A 21,396-nucleotide genomic window follows, 5' to 3' on the forward strand; every position below is an offset into this window, starting at 1 on the left:
AGTACTCAGAAAACTAACCTTGCAATGACCATCATTCTTTGTGCACAATGAATTGGCCAAATGAGGGTTGAAATGCCAGAAATGCCAGGTAATTTGATCCTTCCCCTGGTGTGAGTGCTCAGATGTGCACAGGATTTTATCCCTAATCCTTTGCATAATGGCACAAGGCTATTACTCACTGCACTTCTCAAGCAAAAATCAAAAACCACCAGAATTTCTGTGAAAATGCTGCAGGTTTGAGGGGAAAAAATGTGGTTTTTGTTGTGCTTGCTCTTCTCATTTAACCATAGGCACTTCAAGTCTTCAAATATTTACAGTCTGTAATTACAGCTGTTTAAAACCAGGTATATTTTTATGTATCTAGGTAGGGAAAATAATTTTGGAATTCTAACTCTGAGCAGGATGGTTTATTTGATTATTTCAACAATTTAAGGAGTTGATTTCTGCTGATTTTTTTTTTTTTTATTTGTACACGTAGAAAGCATTTTTCCTCTAGCAAGTCCTGTGATGTGCAAAAGCAGTCAGAGAACTGTGAATTTTTGGTGGCTGGTTTGACTGCCACGTCTTTGATCTCGGTTCATAATTAACTTTTCTTTTTCTTCCCACCTCTAGGATGCAAATCCAGTTGTGATAGAGCCTTCATCTGTCTTGAGTGGAGGTAAGAATCCCCTGGTAGCTGCTGCAGCCAATACCCCAGAACAGGGAGAAGACAAAATGGGAGGTCTTAATGGCTTCAGTGCACCAGAAGAAAAGTTTTCAGATAATATTTCCACTGCCTCAGAAGCCTCAGAGTCCACCAGCAGCAGTAAGCATCTTATTTCCTTGGAGGTTTAATGTAGAACAGCTTTTGGGAAAACTGCACACTGCATGGACCCCTCCAGCCAGAGATATAGCACAGCTTGGATTGCAGGGGGTTTAGGAATTTTTAAAGGATTTTTTTAGGATTTTTTTAGGATTTTTTAAGGATTTTTTAAGGATTTTTAAGGATTTTTTTAAGGATTTTTTTAAGGATTTTTTTAGGATTTTTTTAGGATTTTTTTAGGATTTTTTTAGGATTTTTTAAGGATTTTTAAAGGATTTTTTTAGGGTTTTTTTAGGATTTTTTTAGGTTTTTTTTAGGATTTTTTTAGGATTTTTTTAGGATTTTTTTAGGTTTTTTTTAGGTTTTTTTTAGGATTTTTTTAAGGATTTTTTTTTGTTTTTTTAAGGATTTTTAAAGTATTTTTTAGGATTTTTAAAGGATTTTTAAAGGATTTTTTAAGTTTGTTTTTTTTTTTTTTTGGGGGGGGTTTGGGTTTTTTTTAGGATTTTTAAGGATTTTTAAAGTTTTTTTGGGGGGGGGTTTTTGGGTTTTTTTAAGGATTTTTAAAGGATTTTTTAAGGTTTTTTTTAAGGATTTTTTAAGGATTTTTAAAGTATTTTTTAGGATTTTTTAAGGATTTTTAAAGGATTTTTTAAGGTTTTTTAAGGATTTTTTTAAGGATTTTTTAAGGACTTTTTAAGGACTTTTTAAGGATTTTTAAAGGGTTTTTTTAAGGATTTTTTTAGGATTTTTAAAGGGTTTTTTAAAGGGTTTTTTTAAGGATTTTTTAAGGATTTTTTAAGGTTTATTTAAGGATTTTTAAGGGGTTTTTTTTTTAGGATTTTTTAGGATTTTTTTAGGATTTTTAAAAGGATTATTTAAGGATTTTTTAAGGGTTTTTTTTTTTTTAGGATTTTTTAGGATTTTTTAGGATTTTTTTAGGATTTTTTAAAGGATTTTTTAAGGATTTTTTAAGGATTTTTAAGGATTTTTAAAAGGGTTTTTTAAGGATTTTTTTAAGGATTTTTTCGAAGATTTTTTTATTCTGTTGTGGCTAAACACAAAGTCTTGTTTAACAGCAGCTCATCTGTTATGCTGGGATTCATTTCCAGAATTATTTTCAAGGTATTTTTTGTCCTATGGTTTATTTTCTGAGTGGATTTTTTTCCCCCACTTTCACATTAAGTTGTTTTAAGCTGGTTGATCCTATATTCTACCATGCAATGATAGCAAAAAGAGGGAAGAAACAGCAAAAAACCATGAGGAAAAGCACAGTTGTACTTTTACAGGGCATGTGATTTAAATTTGAATGAGTTTGTGCAGCTCCTAAGAGCCATCTTTGTAAAAGAAGAGATTTTAGTCTTGATTTTTCAAAAAGTTGTGAGAATTGAAGATTTTTTTTTTCTTGTAAGGCAGATGAAGGTTGCATCTGATATTTTAAAATAATAACTTAAATTGAAATTAGGTAAATTAATGTGATGGTTTTGGGTATAGGGGTTGGGGGAAACAAAGGCTAGAGAGACAAGTGTTCTTTATTTTTATTTTTATTTTTATTGAAATTTCCATTTAGTTCTGCATGACCAAAGCAGCTTCTATAAGAATAAAACCATTTGCTTTTTCAAGGAAAAATAAAACAAGGCATTATTGGATATATCTTCAGTTCTGTATATGAGTTTTTAGGAGTTTGATATTCAGACATCCAGATAACAAAACGCTCACCACATTTGCTCATGCAAAACTGGTTAGGCTGTTTCAGAGCTGTGTTTGTGTAGTCATGATGTAAAATATATAAAATACACTATAAAATCATAAATCCCTTTCTGAGAGATAATAGATTTATCCCTCTGGGGGTGGAGGAGCTGCATGTTTCACTGCAGGATGCAGGGCAGCAAACTTGCTATTTTTTAAAGCAAGGATACAAGAGTGTAACTCATTCCTTTGTGGTTTATGGGATCAGGAACTGAATTCTTTCTGGTTTTCCTCCTGCTTTGTGCTCAGATACTCTGTACCCTGGCACCCCAGGCTCTGAGGTGAGCTTTGCAAGGCAGCACAACACTTCAGACAATAACAACCAGTGTTTCCTTGGATCCAGTGGGAATTCTCTGCTCCAGCTGAACCCCCAGAAACCAGGAGCTATTGATAACCAGCCCCTGGTGACCCAGGAGCCAGTCAAGGTAAAGGCAGCCAAGGCGTGGCAATAGAGGAAAAACACATTTTAACTCTCTTTTATCACAGCTTTTTTATGTTGGGGTTTTTTTTTTCAGCTTTATTCTGGATCAATGCTGCTCTGTCATACAGCAAAATTTAGGTTTCTTACTCATATTCTAAGAGGGAAAAAATTGTGTTCTGCTTCTACAGCTCTCTTGTGTTTTGTGAGAAAAGAAACATTCAAAATATTCTTACAATTGGAAAGGTATTTATGAAAAGACAGCTTGCAGCATGAAATGTAAAATACTTTGATAACCAAACACTTCAACATTTCCATCTAAATATGAATTTACTGCTGCTGCATAACAATATAGTGAAACAAAACTGATAGTTTTTGCAGTATGGGTGCAAATAGAACATGGAACACAGAGCAGCAGCATCAGTGCTGAGCAGTGCTGAGAGATGGGATTTTTCTGTTCAGAGTTGTTGGAGTAGGTGACACAAGAACAAAACACATGAATTTTATACTGCACAAGCTTTTAGAGAACCAGTAAATAATGAGACTTGAACGTTAATTACTGTTACATTTAACTACCATCTCTCAGGGTGAAAAGCAGCTGCAAATTGTTACTTAGAAGTCTTTTAATAATTAAAGAGTGTTCATGAAGTAACGTCATTGTGGCCATGTACTCATTTCTCCACTTGAGATGTGACAACAAAACCCTTTATTTTTATTTTTTTTTTAAAGGCTGCATCATTAACTATGGAGGGTGGAAGGCTGAAGAGATCTCCACAGCTGGTGGAAGGAAAGGACTATGTCATGGTGCCAGAACCAGTTTGGAGAGCACTTTACCACTGGTATGGAGCAAACCTGTCCTTGCCCAGGCCGGTGAGTTGTGATTTTAGACCCTTTTTTAACAACCAGATTTGTCCAGTGGCACGAGGTAACCTCTTACAGTCATGTCCCACTTCATGCTGTGTCTGGAAGAGCAAACTGGGGAAAAGCAGCCTCCAGGCTGGCCCTGGATGGAAAGCTGTGGCTGTTCAGCAGGAGGTGTGCAGCACAATCCCAGGGGCTCTGGCAGCAGGGCAGAGGTGCTGCTCAGCTGCTGCTGTTTGCTAAAGCACACAGAACTAAACCTGAGCTCAGCTAAAAGGCTTGGCATCAAAACTGCCATCTTTAAGGCTGAGACACAGTTAAAAAGCTATAAAATGAAAAGTGGCACACCTGCAGCTCTGAAAACCTGTTCCTTCTCTCTGGCATTGTTGTGAAGTGGGGGGAAGGCAACAATTCCTCCTTCAGGTTCAGCATCACACAAACACAATGTGCAGAGCTGGGGGAAGAGCTCAAAAGCAGCTGGCTCTAGGTGAGTCCAGGAAAGAGAGCAGGCCAGGACTCTCCTCTGGCAGAATGGCTGCTCAGGAGCACCTGGGAGCTGGAGCTGCAGGAGTCTGCTCACTTGGAAACATTGGGAACTTTTTCTTCCATTTCTCTTGAGAGTATTTATTCCACAGGGTGGTTGGTTTGTTCTGTGTCAGGTAGTCCCTTGTAGGAGATGCACTTAAAGAAAGGATGTGAGGGGATTTTTGTGCTGGTAGCAATAGGTTTTTGGTGGTTGGTGTCACAAACATGCAGTGTCACAGATGGGAGAGTATTATCTCTATATTTTTGACAATTTGGTCTGTTGGCTCTAGTGCAGACAATTATTTTACAGGGAAAAATCACTGGCTTCTTGCCTCCTCCCACACATTCTCCATGGAAACAAACACCTTTCATGATCCAGAAAAGGCCACATCACTTTATACACAAAGTAATGTGCTTTTTTCCCCTCAGAAAATGTCATCACCATTGTTTTTGTTGTAGCTGAAGTTGAATACTGTGGCACTTCAGTGTGGTACGTTCCTTCTCACAGCTTGAGCTGTTTTCTTCTGCTTCACATGGTCACAAAAAGACTGAACAGTCCTTCCATTTCTGGTTGTATATTTGGACAGATCTAAGTGGTAAAATCTTTGTAGAAACGGTGGCTGAAAAGCTGCAAAATATTTTTTGGGGTAATCTCAGCTTTTTCTGTCAATGCAGCAAAACGCAACAAAAGTAGGTTGCAGCCTGTTTGTACAATATGAAGGTTTTAAGTCAATCACAAAGTTCAAACCAAATGTCTTATCCTGAATTTGTCAGGTCTTTCAACAGCTGTGAAACTTTTATGTGGAAGTATTACACACCGAGTGGAATTAATGAGGTTCATTGTGGATTCACATATATTCCAGGAATTACAAAAATATTCTTTCCATGGTGTGGTGCAGAGAGTGATGCTGCACTAAATAAGGTGTTTGCTTTTGACAACCTGCAGCTAATAAGCTCCAAAAAGTGCTTAGGAATGAGGAAATTGTCATTCCTGGGGATATTTGCCTAAAACCCCACGAGAAGTTTGGATTTTTTTTGTCTCCTCATAAAAGAATTTGGCTTTTTAATAATTTAATCGCTTTTTAATGACCGAATCACTCCTGTTCCTATTGCTGTTCCCTCCACACTTGCAAGGCAGGTCCCTAAAATGTTCCACACGTGTTTTGCAGGTGATCAAGAACAGCAAGACCAACGTGCCAGAGCTGGAGCTGTTCCCTCGGTACCTGCTGTTCCTGCGGCAGCAGCCGGCCACGCGCACCCAGCAGTCCAACGTCTGGGTCAATATGGGTATGATGAGCCTCAGAATGTTCCCTCAGCATTTGCCCAGAGGTAACTTAAGAATGCAGCAAGAACCACCACCCCCTGTGCAGTTTCTAGGCCAGCCCAGGCTGGGGGAGCTCCCTGTGCCGTGCTTGTGCTCCAGCTCGATCGCCCTGCGGCGCAGTCGGCGCTCGGGAGCATCCAGGGCTGCCCTGCTCTCTCCTCAAAGGAAAAAGCATTTGCAGGGCTTTCCCCTGCCCTCTCCTCAAGGGAAGGGCCAGCAGGGAGCATTTGCAGGGAAATCAGTTGATTGCCACTGTTATGAGTGAGTTGGGGGTGAGAAATGAGCACTGCAGGAGCTGAACTGATCAGGAGAGCCAGAGCTGGGCATTCCCATTTTGGGATTGATTGCTGTAGCCATGGAATAGGTGCCTCTGTGCCTCTCTGATAGAACAGTGGCACAATACATTCAATTAATGCTCAGCCAGCTGCTTCTGAGTTACTTGGGCAGCTGGGCTTTGATGCCCAAAATTATTTCATGCTCTTTAGAGAGCGATGCAGTGAATGGAATATGAAGACTATTATTTGATGTAGTTCAAAAAGACAATTAAATACAAAGTATAAACACCCAGCTAAAATCTGTTTGTCATAATTGTGGTGGTAATGCTCACCAAAAGATTGTACAAGAGTAATCTTTAGGTTGTGGCCTCACATTTCAGCTGAGGTGTTGCAGGATTTGTCTCCAGTTCCCAGTTTGCCTCGCACAAGAGGCTGGAAGGAAGCCCTGCATTCACATTGGGACACACATTTGCATCCCCAGTAACGTGTCCAAAAATGGGCTCACCTGACTGCTGAAAATTCAGCCTTGTTAGTGTCAGGATGTGGGTAAAACCCTGGTGCAGATGCTCAGTTTTTCACTGCTTTGGCAGGATCTCAACCCTCTGTGTAGTCAGCAGCTGCCTGTGCCATCGAGTTGTGCTGCACAAACTGCCTCTGCCCAAATTCAGCTTTCCTGCCTGACCTAATCCAATGGAAACTGCTTTGTTTGGACATCCTAAAATGCCCAAATTCCAATGAACAGAATCTTCTCATGTGCCAAATTTGATCTTGATTTGGAATTACTTTGCACTGCACTAATTTGATTGTCCAATCTGTTATTAATCTTGTGGAGTTCTCAAATGTGCTTTCTTGCTGTAATCTTACAACTAATCCTCTGACCCCTAATCTCAGAAAATGTTGTTTTCTTTTAAAAAAAAACTGAATACTTTGCTTGGTACACTGAAGCCAGATTGATGCTTTGCTGATTTATAAGGTATCATTTACTCTCTTGTCAAATTGCATGTGATAATGTAAAACTGCACCTTTTCATGTTGTACTGTTTATTTATTGTATTCTTTTAACAGTGAAAATAGAATTGTTTCACTTCTCAGGCTACTTAAGTATTGCAGTTGCCCAGTTTGGGTTGGGCTGGATAATAAAAGCTTTGCATGTTTGTAAGGAGAGAGGAACTTCTGAATTTTAAACAAAAAAAGCTAAAAAAACCCCACCTCTTTAAAGTTGGTCTCATCTCTAGTGCAAATCTTTTATTTAAAGATGAGCTCCCATTAGAAAGAGCAACAATCCTGACCAACTAATTTGTTGTTGCAAGTGTGAGCTTGTTGAGAAATTTTGGTGGAAATCTCAGGTGTCTTCAGAGAATGTTTTGAGGAATTTAGTTTTTAAGAAATTTAGTTATTAAGAGTACTTCTATTGTGAGCTGCCAGGCTGATTTCATGTGCACAGAATCAGCATTCATCCCCACAGAAGAGCTGAAGCAAAGTCATGCTGCTCCCAAAAATAGCCAAACTGGTTTTTTGTACCTTATATTTTACTTAAAACAGTCCCTCAAAAAGGAAATCCTAATGAAATTTTGAAGTTATTTTGAAAATTCCCTTTGCCTCTCATGCTGTGTCTTTAAGAGACAAAAAGAATTGTGAAAACTTGTAAAAAACTCCATTGAAGTTCTTAATTTCCTATGAGAATCTCAGAGAAGCAATTTTCTAATAAGAAGGGGGGTATTTTATCTGCTTTGTGACAGCAAATTTGTTGTCCCAAAGGGTCAGTAACCAGTGCCTTTCCACCTAACTCCTAAACACAAGCACTACGAGTGGATAACCCTTTCTGCAGAGCGTACATTCAGTGTCTAATGATTGATCTGACCTCTGGGTGAATCCATTCTCTTTTCCTGCTCTCTCACTGTGAATCCAGGGAATGTCCCTTCCCCAAATGCTCCTTTAAAGAGGGTGCTGGCTTACACTGGCTGCTTCAGTCGGATGCAAACCATCAAAGAGATCCACGAGTACCTGTCCCAGAGGCTGCGGATAAAGGAGGAGGACATGCGCCTCTGGCTCTACAACAGTGAGGTAACCTTGCTCCTTTTCCTTCCTTCTTTTCGTTATTTTTTTTAATATTATGGGTTTTTATTCCTCTCCAGGATCTACTAACTACACATGCACAGAGAAATGAGAGTGGTCGTAAAGATCCTTTACAGTTAAAGGCTCTTGCTGTTTGTTTTTCAGAGGTTTTTGTGCTTTAATTCCCATTTGAGGTGAAAGGATCCTCAGAGTGTTGTAGATGTAGAACTCTAATTCTGTGATGTGTTTTCTCCTCCTGCAGAACTATCTCACTTTGCTGGATGATGAAGATCACAGACTGGAATATCTTAAAATCCAAGATGAGCAGCATTTAGTAATAGAAGGTATAAGACTATATTGACTATAATTCTAAAAATAGAGGTTTACAGAGGGAACCTATGGGGAGGTGGTGGCAAAGCTAATTTAGGAAAGTTAAATGTATTTTGTCCCTGTTTTGAAATGCATTTGGATCCTTTGTTGGTTTACAACAACACAAAATAATAGTGGTGGCTCATGAACTGATTTGTTCAGACCTGGTGGATCTTTATTGAGAATTAGAATAAGCACTGGAAAATTTGCTATTCAACAGCAAAAGCAATCCCAAGGCTGCTTCCTAAAGATGTTACTGGTGTGGTTGGAGGGATGCCAGTGTTAGAATGAGTTCCAGTAATGATTAGAAACATTGAAATGAAAACTAGCAAAAATAATAGCTAGAAGTAAGCACATTTCTAATCCTAAATATTAGAAAAAATTAATTAAACCTCTTCAGCTGTGTAAGCTCTCTGGAGTAAGTAACAATTTTTAAAAGCCCCTTTTCATGTCCTTTTTTAGTTCGAAACAAAGACATGAGCTGGCCAGAAGAGATGTCTTTTATAGCAAACAGCAGTAAAATAGACAGACACAAAGGTGAGTCTTTCACAGAGTCCCTGGATTATGATGAGAAGAAAAATCCAAGAAAACAGTTGAAATGTTGAAACAATCCTTTTAAACACAAGACCTGTTAACACTGGGTGAGGTTTTTATGCTGCTTTGCTTGGCCTTTGTATTAACTGAAATGCTGGAAATGTGGCAGGGTGGGATTTTTTGTGTATTTCCTTGGATTTTGTTAAAGCAAGGAATAATTAAGATTTTAACAAACAAACCCAGAATTTTCAGTACCATAATCTCCTGTAAATATTCTGTATGGATTGCACTGCTGTCTGTGGTGGGTCAGATCAACAAAATACCTCAATTTCTGTGAAGAAGAGTTGAGAGAGCAGATACCTTAAACATCTGCTACATCCGTGTAGTGTCATAATTGGGAGCAGGTTCCACTAAATTGGTTACTGTGAGAAGATGCTGCTACAACATTCTCAATTTCCTCATCTGCACAACTGCTAAAATGCTGTGTTTTTTGCTCAGTTCCTACTGAGAAGGGTGCTACAGGCCTGAGCAACCTGGGGAACACGTGCTTCATGAACTCCAGCATCCAGTGTGTCAGCAACACGCAGCCCCTGACGCGTTACTTCATCTCAGGGAGGCATCTCTACGAGCTCAACAGGTAATTCCTGGGGGAGATCAGTGCCATTTGGGGTGCTGGAGCATTTCTTCAGGGCTGTCTGCTTCTGCAAGCTGAAATTCAGTGGGAAGGAATGATTTAAATTCAGTGTTACCAGCTCTGCAGCAGACACTACGTTAAAGGCATGGAAATACAACCTCTTGTTTCTGGGAGCAGGAGGCTTTTCTGCTTCCTTCTTCATCTCCAGGCTTGAGCTCTGGTCACATTTGAACCTGGTATTAATTCTTTTGTGATTTCTAGGACAAACCCCATAGGAATGAAAGGACACATGGCCAAGTGCTATGGGGATTTGGTGCAGGAGCTGTGGAGTGGCACCCAGAAGAACATAGCCCCCTTAAAGCTGAGGGTGAGTTATTCTGGGGTGGAAAACAAGGATTTCTTGGAAAAGCAGAAATTCAGTGCACTTTTTCCTGGTGTTCCTTGTATTGCAGCTGTTTAGAGACTCAGAGTTTTCCCTAGAAGGAGTCAGTGTTCATCAGACCTGGTGGAATTAGTGTTTATAAAGCCAAAGGAGTTATGTGGTATGACACAAGCTGTGCCATAAGAAGTGGCTTTTGTAGCACTTGTTTGGTACAAAAGGTGATGCATTTACCTGTAAATGAGCTTTTGTTCTGAAAGCAAAGGGGCTCCCTTCAGCTCTTGGCAATTGAATTTGTGTTCATTGAGCACATGTCTCATCTACAGTATTTTGATTTATTTTTACATTTTTTACACTATAGTAAGTAAGTTTCTGTTTGGTTTTTTTTTTTTTTTCCCATAGTGGACAATAGCAAAATATGCTCCAAGATTTAATGGCTTTCAACAGCAAGACTCACAGGAGCTCCTGGCTTTTCTTCTGGATGGGCTCCATGAGGACTTGAACAGAGTTCATGACAAGCCATACGTGGAACTGAAGGACAGTGATGGTCGGCCAGACTGGGAGGTAGCAGCAGAGGTAGAGCTTCAAATCTTTGCCTTTGGGGGTTTTTCTGTGTTTTTTCTTTTCCTTACAGTACTAAGCTGAGAAACTGTTGATGAGGCTGCCTTTGGCAACATTTTGGGACTCGAGCACCTTTTGGATCATGTCAGAGCTGAGATTTACAGAGATAATTTCACCTTTGAGCTGGAAATTAATTTTAATTGTTGTAATAAAATTATGAAGATGATACTTGACAACAATTTTGAACAACTCAAAATTAGGGAGTATCAAAATATTTCAAGATGCTTGATGATCCCCTCAGAAATATTTTAAATGGTGTCATACCTTGATTATTGTGTTTGGACTTTACTTGTGCTGTAACTAAATAGTTCTCATTTATTAGAAATTAGGAAATAAATTTGTGGAAATAATTTAACTCCCACAGGCCAGTGAAACTTTGGAGACTAATGAAGTAGTCTCCAGTTTCTTACTTTGTATTATATTTTTTTTTGTGCTTCGTTTCAGGCCTGGGAAAACCATCTGAGAAGAAACAGATCCATTGTTGTAGATTTATTTCATGGGCAGCTGAAGTCACAAGTGAAATGTAAAACTTGTGGGCATATAAGTGTTAGGTTTGACCCTTTTAATTTTTTATCCTTGCCTTTGCCAATGGACAGCTACATGCACCTAGAAATTACAGGTGAGTGGTGTAAACGTGCCATTCCTCAAATAAAATCTGGAAAAGTGGAACAGCTATGAAACATCAAATTTTGTGTTACTACTTATTAAGAATAATACAGTCATTTTAATATGAGAGTGCAAGAATTTTCATTGGAACACAGTTAAACAGAGATAAGACCTTTAGAAACAGAAAAGGATGGCCAGTTTTTACTCATGTTTGAAGGATTTAATACAAAACCATTTTAAAATGGAGATTTTGAGAACTTTCCTTCTGTTCCCTCTCTTGTGGAGGTTGTTCTAAATCTGCCCAGAGGAAAAGCAGGGGCTGGGGGGGAGAATACAATATGGGTTATAAACTGTGCTCTGAAGGAGCTGAGGATTGCTGGAAAAGGAGCAAAAGGAAAAATGGTAAAAAAGTGAAACAAATTTTGAAACCATTTTCTACTGCCTATGCAGCAAGAGATTTTCTGACATTGTGACATCGCCTGCAGACCTTAAAAATTGACTTGGAAAATGAAATAAATCATCCATTCAAGTTGGGGAAAAAATATTGTCCAATAAGTGGGGAGCTGTAATGTATTATTGTCATTAAAACCTGCCTGGGTTGCTGACCAGGGTGTTTCTTTTCCCCTTTAAAGTAATTAAATTAGATGGCACCACTCCTGTTCGATATGGGCTGAGATTGAACATGGATGAGAAATACACAGGCTTGAAAAAACAGCTGAGTGAACTCTGTGGCCTCAAACCAGAGCAGATTCTGCTTGCAGAGGTGCACAGCTCCAATATAAAGGTAAAAATAAAAAAAGATTAATTATAACTGCAACATGCTTTGGGTGATTTTGTTGTTTGTTTGTTATTTTTAACATTTAAACTTTCTTACAAGAGCTGTGAAATAGTTTAACTAAAAGTATGATAAAAAAAAGATCACCTTAGTTATCTCTCTAGATGAACTTTTATTTCATTCTTAAACAGCAATTTGGCTTGCTGTAAATAGATTAAAATTGATTGCTAATGATATTTTTAGGGGGAAAAAATCATCTTGAGGCAATAAATCTCAAGTTAAGGTGCTGTGATGAGTTTAAACACTGTCAAGACATCAGGACCATAAGTAATGACTGGCTTACAGTGTGTGTGGATATTTCCAGGGGGATGTTTTTAGGTCAAAAGTGTAGAAATGAGAGGCTGTAGATCAAAAGTGCTTGAAATGAGATGCTCTGGGTGTGGTTGGGGAACCACTGGTGACTCCCACAGAGGGCTGGGGTTCCTTTATTCTTCTGGAAAGGTGTAAGGAGGCAGATGGGAGGGAGAGAGGAGCTGATAAACGCGGTTTGCAGAAGAACAGAAGGCATTTTGGTCCCAGCTGAAGGTATCCAAGTGCCTGAGCAGCTTTCCCTCTCTCCTGAAGAACTTCCCTCAGGACAACCAGAAGGTCCGGCTGTCCGTGAGCGGCTTCCTGTGCGCGTTTGAGATCCCCATCCCAGGCTCCCCCACCTCAGCATCCAGCCCTGTGCAGACAGGTGAGACAAAACTCTGCTTTTCCTGCTCAGTTCAGCTGCACTCTGTTGAGAAGCTCAGGACTAAAGCTTATCATTAAGGGAGGATTACCAAGGACACGTGTGGGCTGTGCTCGGTACCCACACGGAATGGAAAGGAATAAAAACCCCGATCAGCTCTGTGGATAATTGATAAATTATTTATCTGCTTGCAGAGACCTCCACTGGGCCAGCAGCCAACGGAGCCCCCAGCATCCTGATGAACGGGGACGTGGCCAAGCCAAGCCTCATTGCCAATGGGATGCCAAACACGGTGGTGCCATGCGGGACGGAGCGCAGCCCGCCCAGCTGGGCCCTCAACGGCCACGTGCCCTCGCTGTGTGACAGCCCCTGCACAGGCTACATCATTGCAGTGCACAGGAAAATGGTCAGTGGCCTGGCACGCTTAGCAGCTCTTGGTGCTGCACACTTGGGAAGAAATTTTTAAAAAGCAAAAGATTTTTTTGAGTGTGCACGTGATAATTATGCACATTTATATGTGGTCGGATAACCTCGCCATGGTGTCATAAAATCTAAACTGTATTCAAGTCAGTGATCAAAATTTACAGTGTTTAATATTGGAATTAAAGTCATTTTAATACAATTCTTGATTAATTTTAATTGCCAAAGTCTGAAATAAGTCACAAGGCCAGCAAACCAGGTGATTATTGCAGTGTGAGTTAATGCAGCTTCACATCTGACTCCTCCTTTTGCTTCCACAGATGAGGACAGAGCTGTATTTTCTCTCATCTCAGAAGAATCGGCCCAGTCTCTTTGGAATGCCATTGATTGTTCCCTGCACAGTTCACACACGGAAAAGGGACCTCTATGATGCTGTGTGGATCCAGGTTTCCAGGCTGGCCAGCCCCCTCCCTCCTCAGGAAGCCAGTAACCATGCACAGGACTGGTGAGTTGGATCCGAGTTAGAGTACATTGCCTTACCCTTGCTTGCAAGATTTAAAATTGTGTTCATTTGGTTTCTCATAACAATGGCCATAATTAAAATTAAATCCTTTTTAGTGCAGTTAAATGTAGCTGCACTTAAATGTTGGCTTCATTCTTATCCAGTGATTGATAATTATTTATATCTGACGAATTTAAGCCATGGAAAGGCAGCTTTTAATAGTAAATTGTAACCAAAATTATCATTTTGAGGGTTTTCTTTAAGTGATCATAACAAGCCCAGTGAAGGGAGGTAATTGCAGTGAGAGTGCTGCTGTTTGATGTTGTGTTCTCCTCTGTTTCAGTGATGACAGCATGGGGTATCAGTACCCCTTCACCCTCAGGGTAGTTCAGAAGGATGGAAATTCTTGTGCTTGGTGTCCATGGTACAGGTAAATTGTCCTTTTTTCCATTTACAGCAGGGAATCACTCCTGCAGAAAGGTAATTTATGGTAATGGGCCTGTGATACATTTCAGACTTCAGAGGTAATATCAAACAATAAGAATCTGGAATGTAATTTCACCAGAACTCTCTCCAGGCAGACTTGCACTGCAGCATGGCTTTTATGACTTGCAGAGCAGAAAGTTCTGCTACCACAGAAACTTTAAATTAGGAGACAGAAATGAGATTATCCAAAACCTCTTAACCCCTTACAATATTCAGTGTCTGTGTGCAGCTTTGTATGTCCACAGACTTGCATGGTTTGAGGGGATGCACACAAACCCAAGTTTTCAGATGTAATTCATCTACCCCTGTGAGTTCCTTGCCATTTGAAGGGTAAGATCTAAAATGGGCTATGAGAAATTCACCCTGGAAGGATGCTTGGAATTTCCCATAAACAAAGACTTGCTAATGAAAATTCCAGATCCTTGCTCAAAGGTATTCAGGCCACAAACTCATTTTTTTAAAGTGTTTTATAGCCCCTAGAATTAGTTATCGTGGTGAAAATGACTTGTGGAGACAGAGCAGTGGAGTTTTTGGGGTTGTAGCTGGGTTTGGTTACCACTGGATCATAATGGAATGGAAAGGACCTTAAAGATCATCCCATTCCAACCTCCTTCCATGGGAAGGGACACCTTCCACTGGATCATGTGCAGGCAGATGGTGGAGCTCACCCAGCTGCCTCCATTTCTCACTCTGGTAAAGCTTTGCATTAAAAACACAACCTTGAGCACTGCTACATAAAAATGTCTCACACTGAAGGCGAGGCCTGGAGCTTGGAAGGGTGCAGAGGATCCAAAACGAGGGGCAGAACTGAAGGAATGTAGAAGCGATTGCACCCTGCACTGACCACACCCAACCCTTTCTGATTCAGGTTCTGCCGTGGCTGTAAGATCGAGTGCACAGAGGACAGGGCTTGTGTGGGCAATGCCTACATTGCTGTGGACTGGGACCCCACCGCGCTGCACCTGCGCTACCAGACCTCGCAGGAACGGGTAAAAGCCCATCAAACCCCCTTTGTTCTTTGTTAGCACCTCTGAGACACCACCCATTGCAGCCTTTCTATTTGTGTGATGCTGCTTTTGTCCCTTTTCTGTCAGACCGTGGGCAGTGTGTTCTGGATAAATCGATGTCTTGATGTTAGACTTAGACCTCTGATGTGGTCTAATGGTGTGGAAGGGAAGCTTTTTAAAGGAGCTTTTAAAGCAGTGCATTTCCTGTCTGTTGTGAATTGCTTTTAAGCTAGTCAAGATATATAATCATATATTACATAATACATTACAAAATATTTAATTTGATACATTTTCTGTAACTATAAACAGTTAAGCATGTGAGTAAACCTATTTCTTCTTTAAGCCAACAAAACACAACTGAAGGTGAGCCTGTAGCTGGGTTAATCTGGAATAACTGTTCCAATTCGTGAGCTTTATCTATAAAGTTGTGCTTTATGGATAATTTATAAGCAGAGCCCAAGTATAAGAACAGTGAATTATTTTTATCTGCCTCTTCATAACTGAAATGAAATTCCTGCTAAAAATTGCTGCATCTCATTTTTATCTTTAATTCTGAACAACCCAGCAAAGTAAGTTATTTGTGTGATACTGTGAGGAGAGCCCTCCTCTGAGCAGTGTGTGTTACATTTCCAAGTCAGAGACAGTTTTCTGTCCCTTTCAGATCGTGGAAGAACATGAAAGTGTTGAACAAAGCCGCCGAGCCCAGGCGGAGCCCATCAACCTGGACAGCTGTCTGAGAGCCTTCACCAGCGAGGAGGAGCTGGGGGAGGATGAGATGTACTACTGCTCCAAGTGCAAGACCCACTGTCTGGCCACCAAAAAACTGGATCTTTGGAGACTGCCCCCTATTTTGGTAGGATCTTGTGTCATTTTCTTCCTCAGCAGCAAGCCCAAAGCATGTTGTTCCCAAATCTGCCCAGATTTGAATCTGCCTTGCTCTGAATAAGATCGTTTGCTTTGTTCACACTCTCAGGTGGGGCACTGGCTGAGTTTGCAGGCAAATAAAGCAAACCTCAAGTCCTTTTGAATGTTTTTAGCTGCTGCCTTGCAGGAAATGGTGGTGGTTTGTGCTCAGTGTCAGCTGTTCTGACACAGCTCATGCTCAGATGGTGACAAGATCTCCTCTCTGGTTGTGGGACACCTACAGTCGTTATTTTTCACATTTGGTAGCTTATTCAAAGCAGACAGTGTTGATCACTGTATTGAAGCAACCTTTGCCATCATTTCCACATGAAAACATTGGTTTCGTATTTTACCAGCTCAATCCCAAAATCCAAATCGTCACACAGAGCATGATTTTTACTAGCATAGAATAAAATGTGTATGTTTTGGGAAAAGCTCTCTTTGAACAGTGAAATCACTCACTGGGATATCATTGCCCCACTTTAATAATTTTCTTTACCGTGTTTCCCCTTAGATCATTCACCTGAAAAGATTTCAGTTCGTTAACGGCCGCTGGATAAAATCCCAGAAAATTGTTAAATTCCCCAGAGAAAATTTTGACCCAAGTGCCTTTTTGGTACAAAGGGATCCGAGTCATTTCCAAAGGAAGCAGCTCACCCTGCAGGTTGAGAGCCTTCCTGAAGCACGGCCTGGCCAAGGGGACACCAGGAAAGCAGAAGTGCAGAACACTGGCACAGCAGGAGAGGGGGACACACTGAACAGGAGTCCATCCTCCCTAAACACTACTGTCCTCAATAATGTCAAAGGTAGGGAATGACTGGGGAAAATTCCACTCTGTGCTGGTGTTTGGAAGGGAAAAGTGTTATGTTCAAAATTTTAATGTTTGGGGTTTTTTTTTTGCCAAAGCACTACACTTGGAAATATTTCTTAGTGAAGTTTTAGCATAAAAAATGAAAGAAAATTTAAGAAGTTCTTGAGTGACAACAGATATTGGTACTTGTGTAAGTGGGCTGGAATTAGTGAGGGATGTGCTTCTGCATAAAAGAATTAAATTTCAGTTTTTAGGTGTATGGATGTGTGTGCACAAAGATGGGGGTTTATTTCTATATATTACTCATGAGCTGCAGTGAAACAGTGGGGTTTAGTGTTTGGTTATTCAAAAAAAATCACTTTAAAAAGAAGTCTAGACTGTGTTTGTACTCACCTTAGCAATCTCTGTGCTTTCTGTCCTAGCATCTCCGTCCTTGGGGAGGAAAAGTGGAACCAGCTGCCCCTCAAGTAAAAACAGCAGCCCCAACAGCAGCCCAAGGACTTTGGGGAGAGGCAAAGGGCGCCTGCGGCTGCCCCAGCTGGGGAAAAACAAACTGTCCAGCAGCAAGGAAAACCTGGCTGCAAACAGGGAGAACGGTGCTGAGCACGAGCAGGGGGATGCTCTGACTAAAGGACAGGCTTTGGGGGGCAGCCAGAGCGAGCTGTACCCCGGGCAGGACAGCGAGGGGGCTCTGGCCAACGGGTACCTGTGGGAGCAGAGCTCGCTCAGCAACGGGCAGGGCGAGAACCACAGCGAGGACGACACGGCCGACGACCAAAGAGACGACGTCTGGGTCAACCCCATCTACAACCTATATGCAATCTCGGTAGGTGGCTGCTCCTCTGCCAGAAGTGCCTCCCTGGCACCCTGCTTTAACCCAGTGCCTTCCTTGGGTTCGTGCCAGCACAGGGATGTGTAGGGAAGGAGGGCAAAAGTCAGCACCATAAATTCGCTGTCAGACGGGCGATGAATTAAGTGTCTGCTAATTTGTTGTGCTCGTGTGTGTAAAGTTAGTCAGCTCCAGCTGTCTAGATTGTCATGATGGCTCACTCACAGATAATGAACTTGGGAGTCATTTATTGGATGTTTGATCCAGGATTTCTCTTCTTCTTCGTTCTCCTCAGTGCCATTCAGGAATTATGGGAGGGGGTCATTATGTCACTTATGCCAAAAACCCGAACAACAAGTGGTACTGCTACAATGACAGCAGCTGCAAGGTAAAGCACTTCTTTTCCTCATTATTTCACATCATTATTCTAATTATTTCAAATAATGTTTGCCTCAGTTACCCAGAGCTAAAGAAATTTAGAATCGGAAATTCTAGCTAAAGAAATTTTAGAATCACAGAATGGTTATGGTTGAAAGGAACCTTAAAGTTTATCCCATTCCACCCCTCTGCCATGGGCAAGAACACCTTCCACTCACTCAAACATTTGTGGAGAGCTGCTGTTTGAAATCAGGAGCATCTCCAAAGCTGCACCAGATAAATATTAAAATTATTAGCTGAAATTGTACGTGAGGTTTTTTCCAAGGTAACATCTGTTCATCAGCTGCTCCCACAGTTAAGGGAAGATGCTTATTTTGTACAAAGATGGAAAAGTGACTAAGAATGGAAAGTCAGGAATACATTGCCATGATGGCAGCAGTTTGTATTCAGTGGGTGAATAACTCAGCTCTGACACTTCTAAGTATTTGCATTCATCACTATAAAATTGTCAGAGTTCCCAAGTAATTCATGGAGTGAGCTAACAAAGAGGGGAGACAGAACATGGGATTCCTTATGTTGCACCCAGTTCAAAATACACTTTTTGGGGCAGCAGTGTGTGGCTGAAGTGCAGCAGTTATCCCATGGGGATTTCCCGGGTGTTTTCCCTGTGTCAGGAGTTGCACCCGGACGAGATCGACACGGACTCTGCCTACATTCTGTTCTACGAGCAGCAGGGGGTGGACTACGCCCAGTTCCTGCCCAAGATCGATGGCAAGAAGATGGCAGACACGAGCAGCATGGACGAGGACTTCGAGTCCGACTACAAGAAGTACTGCGTGCTGCAGTGAGCCTGGGCTCCACAGGCTGAGGGAGAAACCCTGGGACGTGCCCCTGGGGAGGCTGTGACTGAGACAGAGAGCAGCTTGTGGTTGTCGTTGTCCCCTGTGAGCTGAAAGCACAAAAAGAGCCCCTGGTTAAGCAGTTAATATCCAGTAGTATTGTTTTGTTCTGTTTTCTCACTACATGCTCGAAACGTTTCTGATGTTGGACATCCGAGACTGCCACTGGCCTTTAAATCCAATGGTTTGAGAAAAGCCAACTAGGACCAAATAAGAGCTAAATTAAACATCCAAATAAGAGCTAAACAGAGTAGTGTAGAGTTTACCAACTGTTCTAACACCCCCCAAGGCTCTCGTTAGGTTTAAGGTAACGGGGAAAAACAATTTATAGTGTTGTCTTTGGACAACATGATATTGCTACCTCCTTTTTCCTGCAGTTTTATTGCATTTTATTGGCAAAACAGGGAAGGCAAGAGAAGGAAAAGTGCACAAATGGAAACAAATTATTGTCATGGGGAAGAGAAGTTTCCAGTTTTGCCACCACTAATGTGTGTCAGTTGCTTTCTTTCTGTATGTTGGGAGCACAACCAAATCATCATTTGAGAAGAGATTAATTTCTACACTTGAATGGTTTATTATACTTGTGTTTCTTTCCACGTGTTGGCTGTGCAGATCAACATGTTTCAGGAATGGCTTTTCTGCCTGAAGAGTGCTGGCTCAAACTTTTTTGAGCTGCCTCAAGAAGAAACTTCAGGTTGGAGAGAGTAGTTGTGATTACACTCACGGTGTCTTAAAATGTGCACATTGCACAGAACGTTCCCAGCTTTTGGAAGGAGAGATGCTTGAGCTTATGTTTCATGACTGGTGTTGCTTTTGAAATTTGCACTTTTGAAAATGCATCTGATTCAACTGAAACCCACCCTTTGGTTGGTTGTGTTGCTGTTGTTGTAAGGGCTCTGGAGTGAATGGCTGTGAATATCCACTGTGTATTTCAAAGGAAGAAGCTGTGGCTGTCAGGTAGCTGTCGTAGCATTCATGGATGGAGGTTTTTTTTTTTTTTAATTGGTTTCCTAACTCAGTTTCTTGTTTTCAAAATTTGGTTGCCTTTTCAAATTATCTTGTTTGTTTGTTACACCAGGTTATGCAAATACTTGCAATTAAACCAGACTTGCTTTCCATGCCCTTGCAACGTGCTCTGTAATTCAAGGGCCTTCTTGCATGAGGGGAAGTGTGACTGAGTCTTAGCAGAGACTGGAAAAAAAGAGAGTTGTTTTTTTTTTTTTTTGAGCTGGCATTTCTTTAAACATTTTCAGTGTTAAATTGTTTGCATATCTGAATGAAGATAAAAATTTTCACTCTTTTGGCCTTTTGTTCTTCAGCTGAGCTTAAGCAGCTTATTAATTTTGTTGAACATCATCTTCCCAGTTCTCTAGATTTTTGTACCTTCACTAACAGAACTGTTACTCACGTGGTTCTCTGCGATGAACGTTTGGATTCATCTTGGGGTGTTTGACAAGAATGCCAAACCTTCAGCAGTTTATCATTTCCAGGAGGATCTGGGGTTTATCCATTGAAGAAATGATATCAGCTGGTCTGGCTGTCTGCTCAGGCAGAGCCCTCCCAGCCTTTGGAGGCTGTGCCTCTTTGGGGACAGCAGATCTGTTCCAAAATGAGTCTTGTCTTACCTGTCAGGTGTTGCTCCTTATCCTCTATGGTCTTTTTTTATCTTTAAAGTGATCTGAACATTGAGCCTAAAGAAAAGCAAACATGACTAGTGAATTTCTAGGTTAGAAGCTTTTTCAACACCCACTTGTCTACTCCTCCCTCCGCAAACTCCATGAAAAGTGAAAGATTTTCAACTGATTTACTTTAAAATGTTTTATTTAAGCAGGTAGCACAATCTACTAATGTTATTTGATCTTCTGTGTTTGTTACATTGGTTGTAATTAATTTTTTTAAATTAAATTAATTCAAGAATTAGTAGTAAATTTATTAAGTTAACTATTAACTACATTCACTTTGTAAATTATTGTATAAAACTTATTGACAATGCACTGACTTTAGAAAGATGTTAATGTACATAAATGCCTTGTAAATAAAATAGTGTTGATGTACTGGAATATGAGCTGTATTAAAACAAAGGTATTGGTAATTGTATATGGAGTGAACCTGTTTATCTGTAACTATATTATTCAAACAAATTAAATACTGTGGATGCAGATGAAGTGTCACTTCTTGTCAGATAATTTTTAATAAGTGTTTTCCTGCTTTGAAGTATCTGTGCTGCTTCTTTGAAGCTTAAATGCCTTTGTCAATCCAAAAGCTGAAGCATGGGCGTGCATCCAGCAATTCTTTGCAGCTTCTTCGTTGTTTACAAAAGGTAAGTTGGGTATTTTGTTGATGATAATAACACTTTATTACTTGAGAACAATCCATGTCAGCAGCGAAGTGCTCCCTCAGGTACAGGAAGGCTTTGCCCTGGTGTCTTTGGACAGGATCTGCAGGTACCTGATGTGCAGTCCTGGTGCCTGAGGTGTCCCTGCTGCAGCCAGGGCTGTTTGC

At 40.7% G+C, this 21,396-nt stretch overlaps 1 protein-coding gene across 5 annotated transcripts in view; it reads left to right on the forward strand.

Moving 5' to 3' along the window:
- Nucleotides 1-21,065, forward strand: part of USP32 (ubiquitin specific peptidase 32) — a 63,251-nt gene extending 42,186 nt beyond the window's left edge. For 3 of the 5 annotated variants that reach the window (XM_053995605.1, XM_053995607.1, XM_053995608.1), the window contains 22 exons: nt 613-805; nt 2,801-2,976; nt 3,699-3,839; nt 5,525-5,684; nt 7,863-8,017; nt 8,271-8,352; nt 8,840-8,914; nt 9,410-9,548; nt 9,807-9,912; nt 10,327-10,500; nt 10,990-11,164; nt 11,784-11,935; nt 12,551-12,662; nt 12,854-13,065; nt 13,400-13,584; nt 13,925-14,011; nt 14,936-15,056; nt 15,736-15,927; nt 16,492-16,783; nt 17,211-17,614; nt 17,913-18,005; nt 18,670-21,065. In XM_053995605.1, the coding sequence (XP_053851580.1) occupies nt 613-805; nt 2,801-2,976; nt 3,699-3,839; nt 5,525-5,684; nt 7,863-8,017; nt 8,271-8,352; nt 8,840-8,914; nt 9,410-9,548; nt 9,807-9,912; nt 10,327-10,500; nt 10,990-11,164; nt 11,784-11,935; nt 12,551-12,662; nt 12,854-13,065; nt 13,400-13,584; nt 13,925-14,011; nt 14,936-15,056; nt 15,736-15,927; nt 16,492-16,783; nt 17,211-17,614; nt 17,913-18,005; nt 18,670-18,843 (3,600 nt within the window). In that variant the 3' untranslated portion in view covers nt 18,844-21,065. The remainder of the gene's footprint in view (nt 1-612; nt 806-2,800; nt 2,977-3,698; nt 3,840-5,524; nt 5,685-7,862; nt 8,018-8,270; nt 8,353-8,839; nt 8,915-9,409; nt 9,549-9,806; nt 9,913-10,326; nt 10,501-10,989; nt 11,165-11,783; nt 11,936-12,550; nt 12,663-12,853; nt 13,066-13,399; nt 13,585-13,924; nt 14,012-14,935; nt 15,057-15,735; nt 15,928-16,491; nt 16,784-17,210; nt 17,615-17,912; nt 18,006-18,669) is intronic. The other 2 variants (XM_053995606.1, XM_053995609.1) reach the window with 2 other exon arrangements.
- Nucleotides 21,066-21,396: the final 331 nt, after the last annotated feature.

The sequence above is a fragment of the Vidua macroura genome, chromosome 20 (assembly GCF_024509145.1).
Source record: "Vidua macroura isolate BioBank_ID:100142 chromosome 20, ASM2450914v1, whole genome shotgun sequence".
Taxonomy (NCBI): Eukaryota; Metazoa; Chordata; class Aves; order Passeriformes; family Viduidae; genus Vidua; species Vidua macroura.